Raw genomic sequence first — 20,166 nt, 5'->3', positions numbered from 1 at the left:
ATTACGGTTTAGATTTGGTCTGTGAAGTAGGGCTTTAGCACTTTCTTTATATAAGCATGAACGTTTATATAAAGATCTGTGTAAAAGTTTGGACTTTTCCCAATAGATCCTATGGTTTGGGTTTTCAACACCGTGTTGCGTGAGGTCTGATTTCTGCGGTTTGATAAGATGGATATGGTCTTGATGTTCTGAAATGCATTTCTGAAGATTTCAATTTACAGGAGCATAGAACCTCGTACATGCCAGGTAGTATCAAAGGTGAGAGTTTGTCTTTAGGAAAAGGTAACAAATTATAGATCTGGTTGATGGATTTGTAGGTAGTAGCAAGTTTGTATTTCTTCAAAATTTTTGAGAGATGTTCGGAGATGCCTTTGACATAAGGTATGGGAATCCCATGGGCTTGTTCTTGTCTAGGTTGATGTGTGGGGAAATGACTGATGATTTTTTGAGTTGTTTTATGATTGTATCCATTTAGTATGGCTGTATTTTTGATTATTTCCAATTCTTGGTTTAGAGATTCTTCAGAGGAGCAGAATCTGTGTGCTCTGGTTACTAATGATTTAATGATGCCAAATTTTTGAGATGGATGATGAGCAGAAGAAATGCAAATGTAGCGACCTGAAAATATCGGCTTGCGATAGACAGAAGTGGAGATGTAACCATGTTCTTTTCTTTGGATGTGTAAATCCAGAAAGGAGATATCCTGTGGAGATTCTTTTTCTAGCATAAATTTGATGCGAGGGTGAAGAAGTTTTATTTTATCTAGAAACAGGTGTAATTCTTGTTCGGAAAATGACCCCAGACAGCAAAGACGTCATCGACATATCACCGCCAAATTTTTGGTTTGGGTTTAAACATGAAAATCGTTTCTTCAAGGTATTCTAGAAACAGGTTTGCTAAGTTTGGCGATAAGGGAGACCCCCATTGTTGTTCCTTCCTCTTGCTTGTAAATTTTTTCTTTCCAAGTGAAGTAACCGGATATAATAACAAATTTGAATAATTCAGCAATATCAGATGGAAATTTTTGACTTAATCATGTCCTCATCATGTCAACAACAGCATTCCAAACTACTCAGAGCAACATCAGTGGGTGGAATACCAATAACAGTTATTACAACCCAAAAAATTATCAATTTCTGTAGAGGAGTGATCTCAGAATGGGATCTCTTAGATGTTCCTGATGGGGAGGTATATTCAGACCTGAAGGATCATGGCAGGTTGACCACCCAGCAAAAATATTTCGTACTAACTTATGCAGGAAAAAGGTACTAGATCTGAAAAAAAAGTACTAAATTTTCATTTGCTTTCATTTCACTCTATTTATGACATTTTACGATATTACTATCTTATTATCATAGATGAAGTCAATGTAAAACTGCTAAATTAACACATGTACAACAAATATGAAAAGAAAAAAAGTCAAACTCACCTCACTGTAATCATCTATGAGTCCAAGAGCTGCCGTGTCAATCATCATAACAAGTCCCAGTTGCAACTCTAGCATTTCACATGTGTATTAATTTACCATATAATTTTTAGTTTCATTTTAGTGTTTAAAATAATGTAACATTAAATTTTCAGTTATTTATTATGCTATTTACGTATATACAGGGGTTCCCACCCACAAGAAAAACACTGGAAGCATTTATTCATTATTTTTTTATCAGATTTTGATAAATTAAGTAACTCTTCAGAAATAGTAGAATCTGTAGCTGAGGAATGTTTCAATTTTTCTTTTGTCAAAAGGAATCCATTCACCAAAGGAGGGTATTTTTTTTGAGATTTCATTGCATGAATCTACAGCCAACACATTTTTTATAAGATATTACATTTAGTGCATCCACACTCTGTTTTCTTAGCAATTTCACTATCAATTGCAATTGTTTTCGATAGAGTTGGAAGAGTATCCATAAGCCACAAAAGCAGATTGTGTTCGGCATCCAAGGCCGTTCCTTTGGTTCGCACCTCCTGAGTGCAAAATTTTTGTGCCCACATTCCATTAAAAATTAAAGGATCCCGAAGTACAATAACACGTTACGAATCATTTTATTATACTGCACATTAAGAGGAATGTATATTAAAATAATGAAAAAAAAAAACACAAATAGTAAAAAAAACCTTATTTTTATATAATAAACAAACATACTCCTATAATGTAACATGTAACACGACAAGAAAAGAAGAAGAAACTCTCAGAATAACTCAGCGTGCAATAGAATGTAGGATTTGTAACATCAACAAAATGGAACATGTTAGAATCACGGAACTAAGAAAGAGATCAGGCATAAAAGATATGGTAACTGCAGTATATGAAAGCAGCTTGAGATAGGCAGGTCACATAGCCAGACTCAGGAATAACAGATGGACATATAGAATACTCAACTGGCAACCAAGAATAAAGAGAAAACCAGGAAGACCACCTACAAGATGGGAAGATCCACTAGTGAAATCTATGGGTATAACATAGAAGAGAGAGGCTCGAGATCGAGATCGTTGGAGGCATCTTTGTGACCTGCACTCATGGAGAAATCCTGAGTGAAACACAGGTCCATCAAGAAGAAAACTCAAGAAATTTCTAGAATGTTTGTTCAGTGTGCTTAGAGCAGTGATTAAAGTAAGTTATGTTGAAGCTCGTACCATTTATAACTACCCAGTGACTCAGCCCCTCACTGAAATCTCTCACATTCGAAGGTGACAAATATGCACAAACATTTCAGTGTATTATTTATTCCCTATTTTTTATGAACGTGTTCGATTATATTGCCCCTATATTGTGCCGCCCGGGTTCTTTGCTCCCTTGTACGGAAGGGACCTGCCTGCATCATATGACCATAATCTTAATTCTGCCTTTAATTTAATTTATTTTTCCGACTAATATTTTGAACTGGATTTAAACAATGGCATTATACCTGGTGAGCTTCTTTTAGATTCTGCATTCTGCTAGTGTTTTGGAGTGTTTGCACAACGAATCAATAGACATTTGCTGCCATTAATGCTTATATCACATAATTTATAATAAGAAGTGTGTCCTTTACTTTTACCTGAATAAATCCAGGATTTAAGAATGGGATCCTCCAACCATTCTTCTTTGAATTTTTGCTTATGATTTTTTCATCTTTTTAGATGAACCTTGCAAACTTGAATTTGAATCATAACTATTAGCACTTTCTCTTTTATCTGAATTACCTTTGTCAGAAATGGTTTCTTGTGAGTGGGAAGGAGTGGCATTGAGATCTTCACTTTCAATAGCTCATTTATGTACTTTACTGACCGATGCACTACACATTTTCCCCTGAGATTTAGAATCAAATTTAAATTTAGAAAGTTTTTCTTGTCACTTGTCCATGTTTTAAAGGAAAATCTAAATAATATTTTCGATGAACAATTAAACAAGTTTTTGTTAATAAAATTAATAAAAACACTGGACTTATAATGCTCGAAGTGTTTGAACAGCAAAGAATATATTTTCATTGGCTAATGCCAGTCGGATTGCCTGAGTACGGGATCGTGGGGGGAGAGAGAAGACTAGCGAACAGTGAGAAGGGTAGGTAAAAAAAAAAAAGAGTATGATATCATATTCTTGTGTCACTGAATGTGACGTACAGGGAAGTAAAAGAGAAAAATATTCAACTCATATGTCTAACTCTCATGTCGTTGTTATTATTATTATTCGGAAAAGAAAAAGTACTAGATCTGTTGGCGAACGTACTAGAACACTAAAAATTTATAAAACCTACTAGATCTAGTACGAAAGTACTAGATGTGGGCACCCTGGATCATGGGATGACAGGTATGCAGCATATCCTGATCTGTAGGGTTGGTCACCTGGTTCCAACCAGAAATATCATCTTTACTTTTGATACTCCTAAGCCTCCAACATCTGTTAAAGCAGGGTATCCCAATTGTCCTGTTTGACTTTATATTCCTAATCTACTAAGATTCTTCAAATGCCAGAAATACAGAAATGCCCAAACTACCTGTGATGGTTCTGCCATCTGTTCCTGATGTGGAAGTAAAGTGCATGATAACCAGTCTTGCTCTGCAAAGAAAGCTAAATTTGTCAACTGTCAAGGAGATCATCCAGCATACTCCCATGCATGTCAGAAGTGGAAAGATGAAAAAGAAATACAAAAAATAAAAATGAAACATATATCTGATAACATTATTCCAGACTTCCAAAATATCTTTATCTTAAATTTTCATGGCACCCTTATGATCTTTCATTACATTTATAGTACTGTTTTCAGTAGCCTCTAGAACATTTGCCATCTTCTTGATGTTTATCTTCTGTGTTCTTATCAGTCTTCTCATGACTTTTATTTAGCTACTTTTATAGGTGGATTAATTTTTTTACATTTTCTCTGTATTTGCTGAGAGCAGCTGTCTTACTTACTAGATTTTTTAATATGATTTCTTCTTTTCTAGAATTTCCTCTTTAAAATCTTAAATCCACCATGAAGTATGGATTTTTTTTTATCTTTGCAAAAACAATTTAACCATATTACCCCCCCCCTCCTTCCCTCCTGGATGAGTCATTGAATATTTTCTTGGATTTTTCCATTGAGTTTTGAAGGTTTGGTTCTTGTTTGCTCTCCTTTCTTCTCCAATAATATTTTCATATTCTGGTCAATAGTTTTATCCTGCTTGACTGATTTTTTTTTAACTTTTGCACATTTTTTTTTTTTTAAATGCTTTCACAACAGGCTGTCTCATGCTTGTTGCATAGTGAAGGTATGTAAGTTTTTTTCACTTAAACTTTGATATCATCCAGGTCTAGCTACTCACTGATAAGACCTCAAAAAAGGTTGAAACCAGTCTGGGTAGTGACCTCTCCTCATAATGTAAAGCAGTATTACATCTCCTAGGAGCTGTGTGTTTTTACATTATGAGAAAATATCAAGGATAGTGAGGGAACTTGCTCCACCTTTGCTTCGAGTTGCCTGGGTGTTGTACTACCAGGTGGTCACTTACACTTGGATTCGCTGATAGTTCTTCGGCATGAAACTCTTAGATCGTAGTTTTCGATCTTAGAGTTTCGCATACTGGCTGTAAAATAATAAGGGATTTTTATCCCCTTAATTTAATTAACTTCGCCAGAAAAATAGCCGTTTGGCTTTTCATCTTAGTTATAATATATCCTTTGTAATTGTATGACAATTCACTTTTATTTCTTACCATAACTGTTAAAATGTTGTGGATTTCGTGGCATGAACTTTGCCTTTGAGGTATTCTCTGTAACCAAATAGTTTTAGATCAGGTGAATGCGCAGGGTATTCAAAACAACTTATTTGTTCAACTCATCTGTTTGGAAAAGTTTCATCAAGATAAGTCATGACATCACAATGGGGAGTTGCCCCATCTTGTTGTAAATAAAAATCCTCGTCATCCTGAAATAGTTGAAGAATTTGTGACACAGTTGATCTATGAATCATATTGAGGTACAAGGGAACCAGTAACTGTTTGATCAAAAAAGACTAGGGCAGTCAAAACTTTTGATGATAATCTACAACACACTGTAAGACCTGGTAAATTTGAATGTTTTTCCCAATAATATGCAGATCCCTTGTTGACCAGTACTTACAGTTGTGAAAGCTGACTGTACCATTCAGCTTGAACATTGCTTTATCACTCCAAACCATATTATTGATAGACAGTGGGCCATCTGTTATTTTCTCTCTCATTTCCTATTTAATAAAGATACTATGTTGCATTAAACTAGAACTAAAATAATTAATATTTAAGATAATGGTTTTTTTAATGATTACATAAAATAAAAGTCTCCCAGTATTAATTATTTATTAATTTCTTTCATTTCCTAGCTCGCGACAACAATGTATTTTAATAGGTGATCCACCAAATGTTCATTACTTGTATTCCATTCCTATCTGTTTGTAACATTGAAGATGTACTATTAGTTTTAGTATGAAATATCTGTACCTTATTTATTAATTAAAGTTATTACTGTGGACTTACATGTTCTTTAATGATTATATTATGCCACAGGTACTTCTAAAAATAAAAATTCCAAGAATTTGGATGGCACATATTCAGCCTACTTACTTTCCAGTATAATTAGGACTTCAAGTAATTTTCAGCTTTTATTGGAAACTATTCCATACCAATTGGTTGGATTTTATATATATACTATATATATGTGTGTTGCTCTCCAGCCCAGTTTAATTTTATAACCTAACAGAAAATAATAGGTCTCTAGCTTTGATGCAGTAAAAGTTTTTTTTTTCTCACTAGAGGTCAGGCCAATAATTGTGGTAATGGTTGGTCAGTAACTTTAGCAAACCATGTAGATTGTAGTGCAGCTTGTTTCTTTGTATATATGTGTATGCTTCAGATGATGAGCTTGATATGAAGGTCGAAAAGTCAAGTGTTCATTTTGGTTTATATTAAACTAAAGTTTTGTTCTAACACAGCAGTTGTCTCTATAATTTTTCATAATGTATTCTGATCACCGTGTAAGCATGAAGGAAAGGATGCACTTAAGTGGTGTGGTTGAGATGTGAAAACATAAATAAAGTCTAGAGTGTACTGTCCGACCATAGATATGAGAACCTCAGCTGGCAATATGCCAAGAAGGGTCAATTCATGTTAAAGTGGAGAAAGAAATAAGGAAATGTATGAATTCATACATCACTTTATTCCAACTATTCCAACATGTGAAATCATGTGTTTTATACGTAAAATTTTCCAACTGTTGTACAAGCAAAATAGTTACCTTTAAAAACTAGAATTTTCATAAAAGAAAAGCTAATTTTCTGACGTATAATAATAAGCACTCATCCCACGAAATTTACTGATTATTCTATTAATGGAATGAATTCGCCTTCTTCTACCATGTGCAGAAGTGTTGAGGGGATCTCGCATCTGTGGTCGCACAAAACACAAATTGTAATTTTACAGATTCATGATAAAATGATACTGTGCAAAACATACACAAGCAATAATCTGAAAGACCTTGAACATTTACAAGCCCAAGTCAGTCTGCTAAGCTGCTGACATGAAACAGGAATTGTAAAATCAAGTGTTTATTGCATTTTAAAGCATGCAAAATTTAAAAATTACATTCTGTGATTAATGCATTTCCTAAACAAAGATGGTCCTGATCATAGGGTTGAATTTGGTGAGTGGTTTCTGTCAAAATTAAAAGACAGCCCACTGTCTATCAATAATATGGTTTGGAGTGATAAAGCAATGTTCAAGCTGAATGGTACAGTCAGCTTTCACAACTGTAAGTACTGGTCAACAAGGGATCTGCATATTATTGGGAAAAACATTCAAATTTTTTCAAATGTCTCACATTTCAAATGTCTCACACCTCCAGTAGGTGCGAGACAGGAATGCATGTGTGCATGAAATTTAGGCAATGGGAGGCACTGTGAGACGTGTCTCGATCTCGGGATTTAGTGGAGGTGGAGATAGTGCTTCAGAAACAGGTGATTTTCAGTAAGTGGATGCCAGTGCTGTGTTGGAGGATGGAAAGAATGTTAAAGACCTACATATAAATTTAGCAATGGGCAGTTTAGCTGATGGAGATGGTCTGTCTGATGGCCTTGATTGTGTGTGAATGTAAATTTAAAGAAGAATGTGTGGAGAGAGAAATAGAATTGCTTAGAAAGGAATTGGAAGGAATAAAGATGCTGAGTTGAGGAGGGTGAATGAAGATGCTAAGAGGATAGAGAGGTTGGCTAGTATGAGAGGAATCAGAGTAGGTGTAATAGAATGGCATTAGAGAGTAGGGAAGAGAGGAAATTGCAGAAAGTTGTGAGCATGTAGAAGCAGGGCATCATAGAGCAAGGGGGAGAGTAAGGCAAGAAGATGGGAAAGAACAGTGGAAGAAAGGAAATTGCAGAAAGACAAGTGAGTGTGGAAGTGAGGAGGAGGAGGGATAGTGGAAGAGAAAGGAGGGAGAGAGAGAGAGAGAGAGATTGGAAGCCATGAGAGTCAGGGATGCCAGTAAGAGAAGGATGAATCACTCTGTTTGAAGTGTCATGTATGGGGATTTGATGATTCAGAGTGTGCAAAGTAGAGTGCCAGAGAAGTATTTGCCTATTGGTGAAACGATAGAGAGTGTGGCAGTGGCAACGAAGAAGGTTGAAATTGTGGAGGAGATGATAGTAATGGTTGGGATGAGAGTGACCTGAGAGGTAGCTTGAATTATGTAGCATGAGATTTGAGGTTGATGTTAGGCATGGTGCAGCAAAAATGTGTCCGAGTTAAGAGTGAGCATGTTGCTATGATAATGTGGAGTAGAGAAGAAGAGCACTGATGATGAATGAGATGAAAGCAAGAATGTGCAGGAAAAAGAGGTTTGGAATATGTGGATGCATGAAGTACATTTGAGGAGAGAAGATAGCTGTATGCAAGAGATGGATTACATTTGAAGGCAGAAGGGCTCAGACATTTGGAGAGATTGCTGTTCTCTAGCAAGTACTCACTTGATGTCGGGACAGGGAAACTAGAATTGCACAGGTGGAATGTTCAGGGATAGTGGCTTGAGAAATGAGGGGGTGTATACTATATTACAGAGCCAGTTGCAGTATGAGGGAAGTAAACTGGTTTTTCTGTATACAAATGCTAAAAGCATTTGGAATAAATGGAATCAGTTTTTGGCATTGATTGACTCAGTCTCTCCAAAGTTTGTTGGTATCAGTGAAATTTGGTTAACTGAGGAGGATGTTCTAACAGGGATAGAAATGAAAGGATATAACATATTTGTAAAGCATATTCGGCCAGATAGGGAAAGTAAATGGTGGTGGAGTGTTACTCATGATAAGAGATGAATTGTTCACTCTCAGGGTGGAGAATCTCAGAGAATCGGGGGGACCCTGTAACCTCTAGAGAGCGCATCCCCTCTCTCTCTCTCTCTATATATATATATATATATATATGGTGGGGGTGGTCTGAATATACTGAATAAGGACTCGTGGACCAACAGGGCCATAAGGGGCAATCGTTTTGATTGTAAGGGAAGTGGTACTCCCATAGTGTCCTAGCTGGATATCTCCTCTTCTTCCTCTACTTTGAGGAAGATCCGCTCACTTTAATCTTCCTATAAGGCCTTATCAGCCAATTCTTATTTTATGACCCTTATGCTATTAAAGTACTCAAGGGCCATGGGATGTTTCCATTTCTGGCCTTATAGCTATGTCTCCTCTATAAACTTCTACTATAATTTTACTCTATCCTACTATAATCTACTCTTTCCCCTTCAATATACCCTATTCCTCCTGTGGGTTTAAATTTGGAAGAAGGCTAGTTCAGAAGCCTTAAGGTAGCAGCCCTACCACTGAACTATCCATCACCAGGCTAGTCACCTGACATGGAGAACATTATTCTACTTTTATGCTGACCGGAAAAGGTAATCAGAATGAATCTATGGAAAACAACCCTGGAATGGAAAAGGTAAAACGAAAATGGAAATGACAAAATATAATACATATAGCAAACTGGAACGAAAGAGGAATAGCATATAAAGAAATAGAATTAGACCAAATATTAAATGAAAGAAATTTTCAAATAGCAGTAATCACTGAAACAAAAAAAAGAAATTAAAAGGAACCATGAGAACTAAAAATTTTAATGTATAGTGGAGTTGACAGAGCCCAAAGAGCACAAGCAGGAGTTATGATTTGGATTCGAAACTCCCTTTCAAAACAGTTAAAACATTATAAATTATGGAATGAAAGAATAATAGAAGTTAGAATTAAAATAGACAGAGGTTATTTAACAATAATTAGTTTATATGTCCCAGAAGAAGGAAGAGAACAGGATAATATTGAATTTTATAATCAGTTACAAAATATATATAATAAAATAACAAAAAATGATTATGTAATATTAGCAGGAGACTTAAAGGCAATAATTGGAAACACGAAAATGAATACTAATATAGGAATATATGGAGAACATACTCTAAACATGAATGGTAAAAAATTGATCGACTTTGTAGTTTATAATAACCTAAAAATAATCAATTCTTTCTATAAACATAAAGACATACATAAATATACTTGAGCAGCAAGAGGATGGAAATCAATATTAGATTATTTTATGATAAATGAAAAGACATCAAAATTTTTTTTAGATGTTAGAGTTCACAGAGGACATGAAATAAGTAGTGACCACTTTCTCGTTAAAATAAAATTAACATTACCAACTAAATGGCTACAAATAACAAGAACATAAAGAAAATTTAAAAAACTAGATTATTAAATGACACAAATATACAATGCCTATATCAACAAAGAATTAACCAATATTTAGTTAAAACAAAATGAAGAAATACAATGACTTAATATAAAAACAATACTAAATAAAGCATCAAATGAAAACTTAGGAAAGACCAAAAAATTCAATAAAAAGAGAAAACTGAAGATATGGGATGATATAATCAAAATGAAAAAAGAAGCCTATCATAAATGGTTAAGCACTAAAATATTAGAAGATGAAATAGAATATAAAAAAAATAAGAGCCATAGCTAAAAGAGAAGTCAGAAAAAGACATATATGAACAAAGAATTAACCAATATTTAATTAAAATGAAAAAAATGAAAAATGAAAGAAGTCAGAAAAAGACATATATGAACAAAGAATTAACCAATATTTAATTAAAATGAAATGAAGAAATAGAATGACTTAATATAAAATCAATACTAAATAAAGCAGCAAATGAAAGCTTTGGAAAGACCAAAAAATTCAGTAAAAAGAAAAAACTGAAGATATGGGATGATACAATCAAAGAAATAAAATGAAAAAAGAAGCCTATCATAAATGATTAAGCAGTAAAACATTAGAAGATGAAATGGAATATAAAAAAAAAATAAGAGCCGTAGCTAAAAGAGAAGTCAGAAAAAAATAGAGAATCATGGAACAAAATTGTTTCTAATTTAGAACATGATTTATGTAAAATAAGATCCAATGTATATAAGATTTTGAAACATGCAGATACTAAAGAAAACATAAAATTAAATATCAAATTGAGAGTAGAAGAATTTCTAAATTTTTATGCAGAATATAAATATTTTAAAAAAATTAGCGGGCAAACATTTAATGAAAATGAAATAACTGAAGAAGAATTAGAAATCAGCCTGAAAGAAATAAGAAATGGAAAATCACCTGGAGAAGATAAGTTAGGTTCAGAATTATATAAATATGCAAGAATAAGGTTCAAAGAAAGACTCCTATTATTTTTAAATAAAATCTGTTCAACCAGTAATCCCCCCCACAATAGAATGGAAAAAAGCAATTGTGATCCCTATCTTTAAAAAATGTAGTAGAGATGACCCTACTTGTCCACAAAACTATAGAGGTATAAGTATACTAAATTCCTGTTACAAAATATATAGCAGAATTTTAAATAACAAAAAACTAATAAAATAAGTACAGAATGGATTTAGAAAAGGACGATCATATATAGATCTGACCTTTTGCCTAAAATTAATCATAGAGAAAAGAAGAGAATACAATTTAGAAACACATATTACATTTATTGACTTCAAAAAAGCATTTGACAAAGTTAAAAGAAGCATTTTATTTAACATATTAAAAAAAAGTCAAATACGAAATTTGATTATTTCCAAATACGAAATTTGGAAATAATATCCTAAAAGCTATCATCAGTATATATGAAAATAATCAAATATAAATAAGATTAAATCATAAGCTATCATATACAAGAGAGATTAACCAAGGAGTCCGACAGGGATGTCCCCTCTCAGCAACTCTTTAATATTTATCTAAATGAAATAATAATAAAATGGAATAAAAATTCCATCAATGTATTAAACTTTCTCCTACTGTGAGCTTAAAACACTCTTTTTTTTTGCGGATGACCTAATTACAAATTCTGAAGATAACTTACAAAAAGATATTTTAAATCTAAATGAGATAGCCAAAGATTATGGAATGATAATATAAGCAGAAAAATCAAAAATGATGGCCTTTAAAGGACAAGATCCAGTAAGATCTAAAATAATAGATAACAAGATTTTAGTATAATCTACCTAGGATGTATGATTACATATATACATACGTCTTCAAGGCCCACTCTTCCTAATTGGGTTGTGGGGGCAACAGCTGCAAGAGGAACTTCCAATGGTCACGATCCTCTGCCACCAAGCTCAGGTGTTCTGGTGGGATTCCCAAAAATGTGTCCACCCAAGGTTTTGGATATAATCTATCCAGCGAGTCCTTGGCCTTCCACGTGGCGTCCCACCCTCTGGCTTGGCAAAGAGGGCCTGCTGAGGGAGCCTCTGTTGTGGCATTCTGACCAGGTGCCCGTATACCAATGTACCTGTGACCTCTCAACGCGGAGAAGCAGCGGTTGAGTATTGAGGATTTCCCGAATTGCAGAGCTTCTGACTCTGTCGAGTTTTGTCAGCCCCGCAACCCCTCGAAGGAACCTCATTTCAGCCGCTTGGATTCGTGTCTGCAATCTTTCGGTCATTAACCAACTCTCGTGACCATAGGTGAGGATGGGGACATAGACTGTATTGAAGACAGCCAGCTTTGCCTTCTGACTTAACTCCCGCTTCAATACTACCGAACGGCCAAACTCCCGCAATATTGAGCTTGCTAAGCCAATTCGAGTATCTAGCTCTACATCCCATTTTCCATCATTTGTGAATATGGACCCAAGGTATTTAAACTTCTCCACCTGCCTCATTGGGACTCCACTTACATTTAGAGTGCACTGGGATGGTTGTCTTGAGATCACAAATGTTTCAGTTTTGGCCACGCTGATCTTCATTCCGGCATCTGCACAAACAGCTACAAACCTATCCAGGGTCCGCTGGAGGTCATCTGTGGAAGAGCTAAGCAGAACTAGGTCATCTGCAAAAAGCAGACATCCAATGCTACATTTTCCAATTCTGACACACTCACTGCCTCGGCTGTGCCTATCAATCCAGTCCATAAATATTTTGAAAAGGAGGGGTGACAGAACACATCCTTGGCAGAGGCCAATGGAGACTGTGAAAGGTTCAGATTTTGTGCTGTTTACTCTGACACAAAACTCTGGGCATTCATACAGGGACTTGATGGCAGCTAATAGCTGACCATCCACTCCATACTCCTGTACTACTTGCCAAAGCTTATCCCGAGGAACCCAGTATATATATGCCTTCTCCAAGTCCACAAAACATGTGTAGACATTCTTGGCATATTCCCAAGATTTCTCAAAGACTTGCCTTAAAGTGAAGATTTGGTCAGTTGTGCTTCTACCAGGACGAAAGCCACATTATTCTTCCTGGAACTTTGACTCAACTATGCTCCTGCACCATCTTTCCAAGCACTTAGCATACACTTTCCCAGGCAGGCTGAGCAGAGAAATGCCACGATAGTTACTGCAATCCTTCTGGTCTCCCTTCTTAAAGACTGGTATTTAAGAATTATTAATTATTATGCCTGTCTGCCATTGCTTTGGTGCTCGCCCAGATATCCAAGCAGCCTGACACACTCAAGTCAGCCAGAGAACACCGTCTCGATTTATGGCTTTTAGCATTTTGGGCCGAATTTCATCATCGCCAGCAGCCTTGCCCGATTTTAGTGATTTTATTGCTAAATGGACCTCTTCTGCTGTGAGACTAGTCATTGCCCTGATCTGCACCTCTTGGATGTCCACAACTGCTGGGCCACCCGGGTTAAGAAGGCTCAAAGTATTCCCTCCATCTATGGAGGATATCCTTCTCGTTTGTTAAAACTGCACCCTCAGAGGCCTTAATTGCCTTTGCTGTGCACGATTTCCTCCCTCGAAGGGGCGGCAGATGGTCTGCCAGAATACTTTGTTTACATTTGCATAGGATGAGTCTAATCTTTCTCCAAAGGATTCCCAAGCCTTCTGCTTTGCTGTCTTTACAGCCTTAGCAGCAGCTTTTCGTGCCTCAGCATACCGCAAATGCATCTCAGGTGAACTGACTCTAAGCCATGTGAGGTAGGACTCCTTTTTTGCCTGGACAGTTTTTCGGACTTCTTGGTTCCACCAAGGTGTCCTTTTCTCACTGCCCATTGTCACGCCGAGCCGTTTTCTGCCACACCATGAGAGTGCAGAGGCAGTGACAGCTGTTCTCAACATCTGCAGTATGCTTGGGAATCTCTTTGAACCTGGAGGAAATGTTATCTGCAGAATTCTTTCTCACAGCCTCATTTTCCAATGTCTCCCATTTCACGTGGTATAGCTGCTTAGGCCTACCAGCATTTGTTATGTCAGTTGATTCAATGAGAAGTAAGCTGAATCTGTAATAACACTTTTTAATATATTTAATATGTAAGAACCTATTTCCTCGACTCTTTTTGTTACAGTTGGTTTTGATAGTGGGACGCTTTCAAACTCCCTGGCAATTTTATCTTCCCCAAATGCATGTGCCATTTTCATAGAACAGTATTTTACAAATTCACCATCAGATAATTTTTTTTTGCTTTTGCTATCTCTGCGCTTACAACAAATGATGCCAAGAGAGCTTTTTTGTATTGATGTTGGTTTAGTAAAAATAGATTTCTGAGCACTAACCTTTCTCTTCAAATTACGAACAATTTTAATATGTACTTGTACAATGTATTCTTGGTATTTAGTGGCATGGTGCTGTATGTAGTGGCATTTGAGGTTATATTCCTTGTGCACAGACAACACTTGCAAACACACAAGGCACTGTGGTTTGTTGTCGTTATTGTTTATGAGCAGAAATTAATTTTCCCATTTCTCCTGAAATGATCTATTTTCTTCAGATCTTACATTTCTTACTCATAGTATACAAAGGGTGAAGTAACTGACCAGGGGATACAAACCCACATTAACTGTGAAACTGAGTCTCTGAAACTGATCACTATAACCAGAGCAGAACAAGTGACTTTCAGTGATGCATTACTCTGGAGCTCATAGAAATCTACCACTCCCACTACTACAACTCGCACAGAGAAGCAGTACATTTTATAATTTGAGTAATCTTTTTAAAGCACTTTTGATTCCATGTTGAGAATATGAATTGTTTCCGTCTCAGAAATAATGAATATAACTAGTATATCAATCAGAAAATTTGCGGTCGAAACTAATAGTCAAATTGATAATACATATAATTTAATATATAATGTAGTTTATAATATAATATAATATAATTTAATATAGTTTTTATCCTGCCGCGGGCAGCCCAAAATCACGTAACGGGCCGCATGCGGCCCGTGGGCCTGCTGTTGGCCACCCATGGTGTAGAGAATGAAGAGTTAGATGTAATGAGAGAGAGAGAGAGAGCTTGCTTACTTACTTGTAGTTTGTCATAGGATGAAGCATAAGCTTGAGAGACTGAATAAAGTTTGGTGTGTGCTGATACTGAGAAAAGAAAGAAGAAAAAGAGGTACCAACAAAGAGAAAGGAATGCTCGTGTAAGAAAGATAGGTAAGAGTAGAAATGAGAATTTTGTATAGCGATTACATGATAAGAGGAGTGCTTTGTGAGGAATGATAAAACCATGTTTTTCAGGTGCAAAGATTAATGACATTAGTGATGCAATTGACTTGCGAAAGGGTAAAGTGAAAGAGTTGATTGTTTTTGCAGGTGTAAATGATCTGAAAGGAGAAAAGTATGGTATGAGGATGACATGAAAGATTTACTGACTGTAGCAAAAAAAGAAGTCTAAAGATAGCGAGTCTGTTGCTACAATATGACAAAAATGACTTGTGAAAAAGGGCCATCATTGCAAATGACTCAATTCTTAGGTTGTGTAAGAGGAACGGAGTTAGTTTTCTCAATATATGGAGCAAGTTGATGGTCAAAAAGACTTATATAAGGCAGATGGCTTGCACTTAAATGGATTTGGTGTTGCTATCTTTAGTCGGATTATATGTGTAAAATCGGAGAAACTAGAGTTTGTAGGGAGGAAGCAGGTATGGGGTACATGCAAGTACCAATAAAGCAAATGGTATTTTGATTGGTGAGAAGATGCATACTCTGAGGCAGTAAATAAGAATGGGATTGTTAGATATATGGAGTAAGGTTAATTATGAACCTATGATAAATTAAAGATACCAAGAAATTATATTCTTGGTTTAATCCTTTATCCAGGTGTAAGCAAACAAGTTTGCGCCTGAATTATTTTCAGGACTGGGGCAACTCGTATGAAGAAGCTAATGACTTCACATTACTTGCCTTGGTATCTCATAATGCAAAGCACATATCCTTATGGACATGTATACTACCCAGACCAGTTTTGACCTTTTTTTGAGGTCTCATCAGTGGGACCAGGCCTAGAGGTGATACTAAGCTCGAAATCATGCAGAAGTCATATTTTTGTATACGAGTAGTCTAACTCATACAAAAATAGTTCACGCACAGACTTCTTTGCTTACACTTGGATAAAGGATTAAACCAAGAATATAATTTCTTGGTATCTTTAATTTATGGTATAACCAAATGGAAAAACTTACAACAACTATCTCTAATCCAGTGTATTTTAATAATAAGGTGTGACGCCTTTTGGCTACTCGTATATGAAAATATGACTTCTGCATTATTTCAACTTCAGTATCACCTCTGTGTAGTGACTCTTCCCATAATGCATCGTATTATACATGTCCATAACATGTATAATGCTATGCATTATGGGATACTAAGGCAACTGATGTGAAGTCATTAGCTTCTTTATATGAGTTGCTGCAGTCCTGAAAATAGTTCAGGTGCAAACCTGTTTGCTTGCACTTGGATAAAGGATTAAACCAAGAATATAATTTCTTGGTTGGACCTTATGATTTCACCTGAAGATTTTTGATTAACTAATGTGGGGGGATATATTGCTGCCACTTGGCAAGAGCATTCAGTTTTGACCTGGAAAGCGGCTAAGCATGTGGAATTTCCAACAGAGGAGGGTTTAATCTGGAATTACAAACCTTGGAACTACAGGCAACTTAGAAAACTGCTTTGGAGGATATATTTCAGACAAAAGATGTTAGTACTGTATGGGAAGTGGTAAAGGGGTGCTTGAAGGAACAATTGCTAATTGTGTACCAAGAATTAAGAGAATTAATAAACTGGAAATTAAATGGATCAGTTATGATCAATATTTGGCAAGCAAAAGAAAGAATGACCACAGTAAAATGATTTCGAAGAATGCTGCCAATTGGGAATTGAACCGAAGCAGACAAACTAATTGAATTATTGAGTAATCATTTTGCAAGAGAGTATCATCCAAGTGATGATATTAGAGTAATAAATATGATAGGGATTAATGTGGAAGTAAGAATTGAGGATCCTTTCCTTACGATGAATAAGAATTGAGGAATTTGAGGTATATAGGATATTACAGAATCTGGATGTCAACATGAGTTTTGACAGAATATCAGCCCATGAGCTGATATTCTGTGCTAGGGAATTGGTAGTACTTATGACTAGATTGTTTAATCTGATTCTCATCTTGGGTATTGTCCCAATGGAATGAAAGGAGGTAAAAATACAGTAATACCACGACTTACACGAATCCGGAGTTACGCGGTTTCTTATATGTACGTATTCCCTTCACACCTCACCACTAGTCGTATCTTTCCGGCACCGTTTATTTTTTTAAGTCTGTTAAAATTTATTCTTATGTCATATCGGCTGTTTCCAAAGTTTTCACTCGTATATTAGAATTTCATACCATCTGAGTAAAGTGCTTCAAAAATAATCTGGCTAAAAATAAAGGAGATTACAAGAAAACAGATCTCAAAAGGTTTTCTAGCCAAATTATGCCAATACTATCATAATTTCTGAGGTTAAGATATTTAGAATTTGTTCAAAAAAAAAAAGAAAACTTTGATAACTAGTTAAAAATATTAATAATTATTTATATGTGGATTATAATTTCATTGTTTGTCAAATAAATCACTTAAAATAACAAATAAAATTAAAAATAATTAAAAGAAATTTAATTTTTAGGACATAACAAGAAGTTGAATTTATCAGGTCGCTATTCAAGAGAGGTCGGACTGCTGAGTACAAGTAAACTGTATAGCTTGCAGGACAAAATTTTTGCCTTTACACCTCAGGTAAAATTCTTAATAGTAAATAGAAATATGTGATTCCGAGTTTAAACATGTTGTATATTAGTGATATATATATATATATATATTAATAATACTAATAAAAAAATCTCAGAGATTTATCTTTTACTGAGAAACTTATTGGAAATATTTGCTTAAATTTATTAACTTCAGAATAATCCTCTGACTACATTGCTTCTAGCATTTCATCCACTTGAGAAAAGCAGATAATAGTAATAAATATTCTTTCTGAAAAATTTCACGTGCTACTCCTCTAAATTATTATTAATTTTTATGGTTATTTTACCTATTTTTCTTTGGGAGTAGCCCTTGTATAATGTCATTGGCTTTTTGTTCAATTTATTTAAGGCATTATTGATATTTTAGAGAGACAGATAAACGAGAAATATATGGAAGGAATAATTTTGGACATACCTTTGTAGGATATTCAAGGTTTTCTTCGAGGAAAATTCCCACAACTTTTCCCACTAGCTCCAAAGACGACTCTCTCATACTCATACTCTGTTACTCCCACCCCTAATTTTGATTCATCATATTCTATCTTTCTCCTTTTTTCTCAGAAAATTTATAGTCCATCCTTGGAAACTCGCTTTTAATTCTTATACCTTTGTTTTGTTCGTGGAGTGCTTAAGGGTCAAAGCTGTATAACTGAGAGGAGACCTCCACATAGCCTTTAAAGGAATGCAGAGAACCGACCAGGGCTTCTGACCTAATGTCCAATCCTCACCTTCTCGTGGTGCACCCTGTTGGGCATCTACTTGGATACTGAACGAACGAGGATGGGCTGGCAATTTGGGATTTAGCCAGCCCAAATTGTATTCTTATTGGTTAAACCAAAATAAAAAATGATGGTACAACATGACAAAATTTCATGCCGGCTGGGGCGTTGCCCGTTTAAACAAGGGCCCCCGTTGTTTTCGCCAGGGAACCAGGGCGAACAGCGAAAAGTCAGCTACTGGAACAAATCTGAAAACAAACCCCAACTCAACATCACCAGAGTTAAAGATCGGTACTATCAACGTAAGAAGCCTGAATGGCAAAGAAATGGAGCTAGCTGAGGAATTAGATAAGTACCAGATCGACATAATAGGGGTGACTGAAACAAAAAAGACCAAAACTGGTGAGATCTTTCTGAGCAATAAATACAAAATGATATATTCAGACAATGACAATCAAGGAAAAGAAGGAGTAGCCATAGTATTCACTACTAAATACGAGGCTAATCTTCTTGAATGGCAGTCAGTCTCAAGTAGAGTAATGTGGGCAAATATGAGAATGGGGAACTGGACAATGAGACTTATTTGTGCCTATGGTTCCACAGAAGGTTCTACTAAGGTAGAAGTGGAGGAATTTTTTGATGCTTTAGAAAAAGCAACTGACACAATGAAAAAGGAAAAGTTGGTCCTTGTTGGGGATCTAAATAGCAGAGTAGGAAATGATTGTGAGACATACAAAAATATTTTGGGAAAATTTGGAGAAAAGAGCAAAGCTAATAATAATGGCAAATATCTGTTGGATTTCTGCTCAGGACATGGACTGGTTATTACTAACACCATGTTCCAACATAAAAATGTGCACAAATTCACATGGAGAGAAGAGGCTAGGAATAAGAAAAGTCTCATTGACTATGTTATTGTTGATAGTGATGTTTTCTCCCTGGTGCAGGACACCTGAGTGTACAGAGGATTTGAATTTGGAAGTGATCACTATTTAGTCTTGAGCGGGATACCATTGAATTTCATATTGAAAAGAATAACATGTAAGAAAGTTTTAAAGTGAATAACAGTTGAGCAGCTCTCAGATGTGAACTGTAGACTAAAATACAGAAAGATTATTGAAAAAAAATGAAAGAGTTTGAGAACAGGAATCAAACCTTGGAGATTCACTGGCAAACTCTGAAGAAAACATTGATTGATTCTGCCAGAGAGGCATGTGGTGAGGTTGTCTGCAAGGATAAAACAATCAGAACTCCCTGGTGAACACAGGAAGTTAAAGAGGCAGTGAAGGAAAAGAAGAAAGCATATCAAAAGTTCCTGTCAAATAAGTCAGCTTGTGCTCTTAGAGAATATAGAGACAAATGCAAGAATGCTAAACACTGTGTAAAACTAGCTAAACAAAAGTCATGGGAGG

General features: G+C 35.6%; 1 protein-coding gene across 4 annotated transcripts in view; it reads left to right on the top strand.

The window, feature by feature from the left end:
* LOC150106691 (putative phosphorylase b kinase regulatory subunit alpha) overlaps nt 1-20,166 on the top strand; it is a 745,167-nt gene that overhangs the window by 370,948 nt on the left and 354,053 nt on the right. For all 4 annotated transcript variants that reach the window (XM_090393281.1, XM_090393285.1, XM_090393284.1 and 1 more), the window contains exon 16: nt 17,912-18,021. In XM_090393281.1, coding sequence (XP_090249407.1) covers nt 17,912-18,021 — 110 coding nt within the window. The remainder of the gene's footprint in view (nt 1-17,911; nt 18,022-20,166) is intronic.

This window comes from Typopeltis vanoorti, chromosome 5 (assembly GCF_054136105.1).
Source record: "Typopeltis vanoorti isolate ZY-2024b chromosome 5, IOZ_Tvanoo_1.0, whole genome shotgun sequence".
NCBI classification, from domain to species: Eukaryota; Metazoa; Arthropoda; class Arachnida; order Uropygi; family Thelyphonidae; genus Typopeltis; species Typopeltis vanoorti.
Note: the sequence above shows the minus strand (reverse complement) of the source record. Positions and strands in the feature narration are given on the sequence as shown.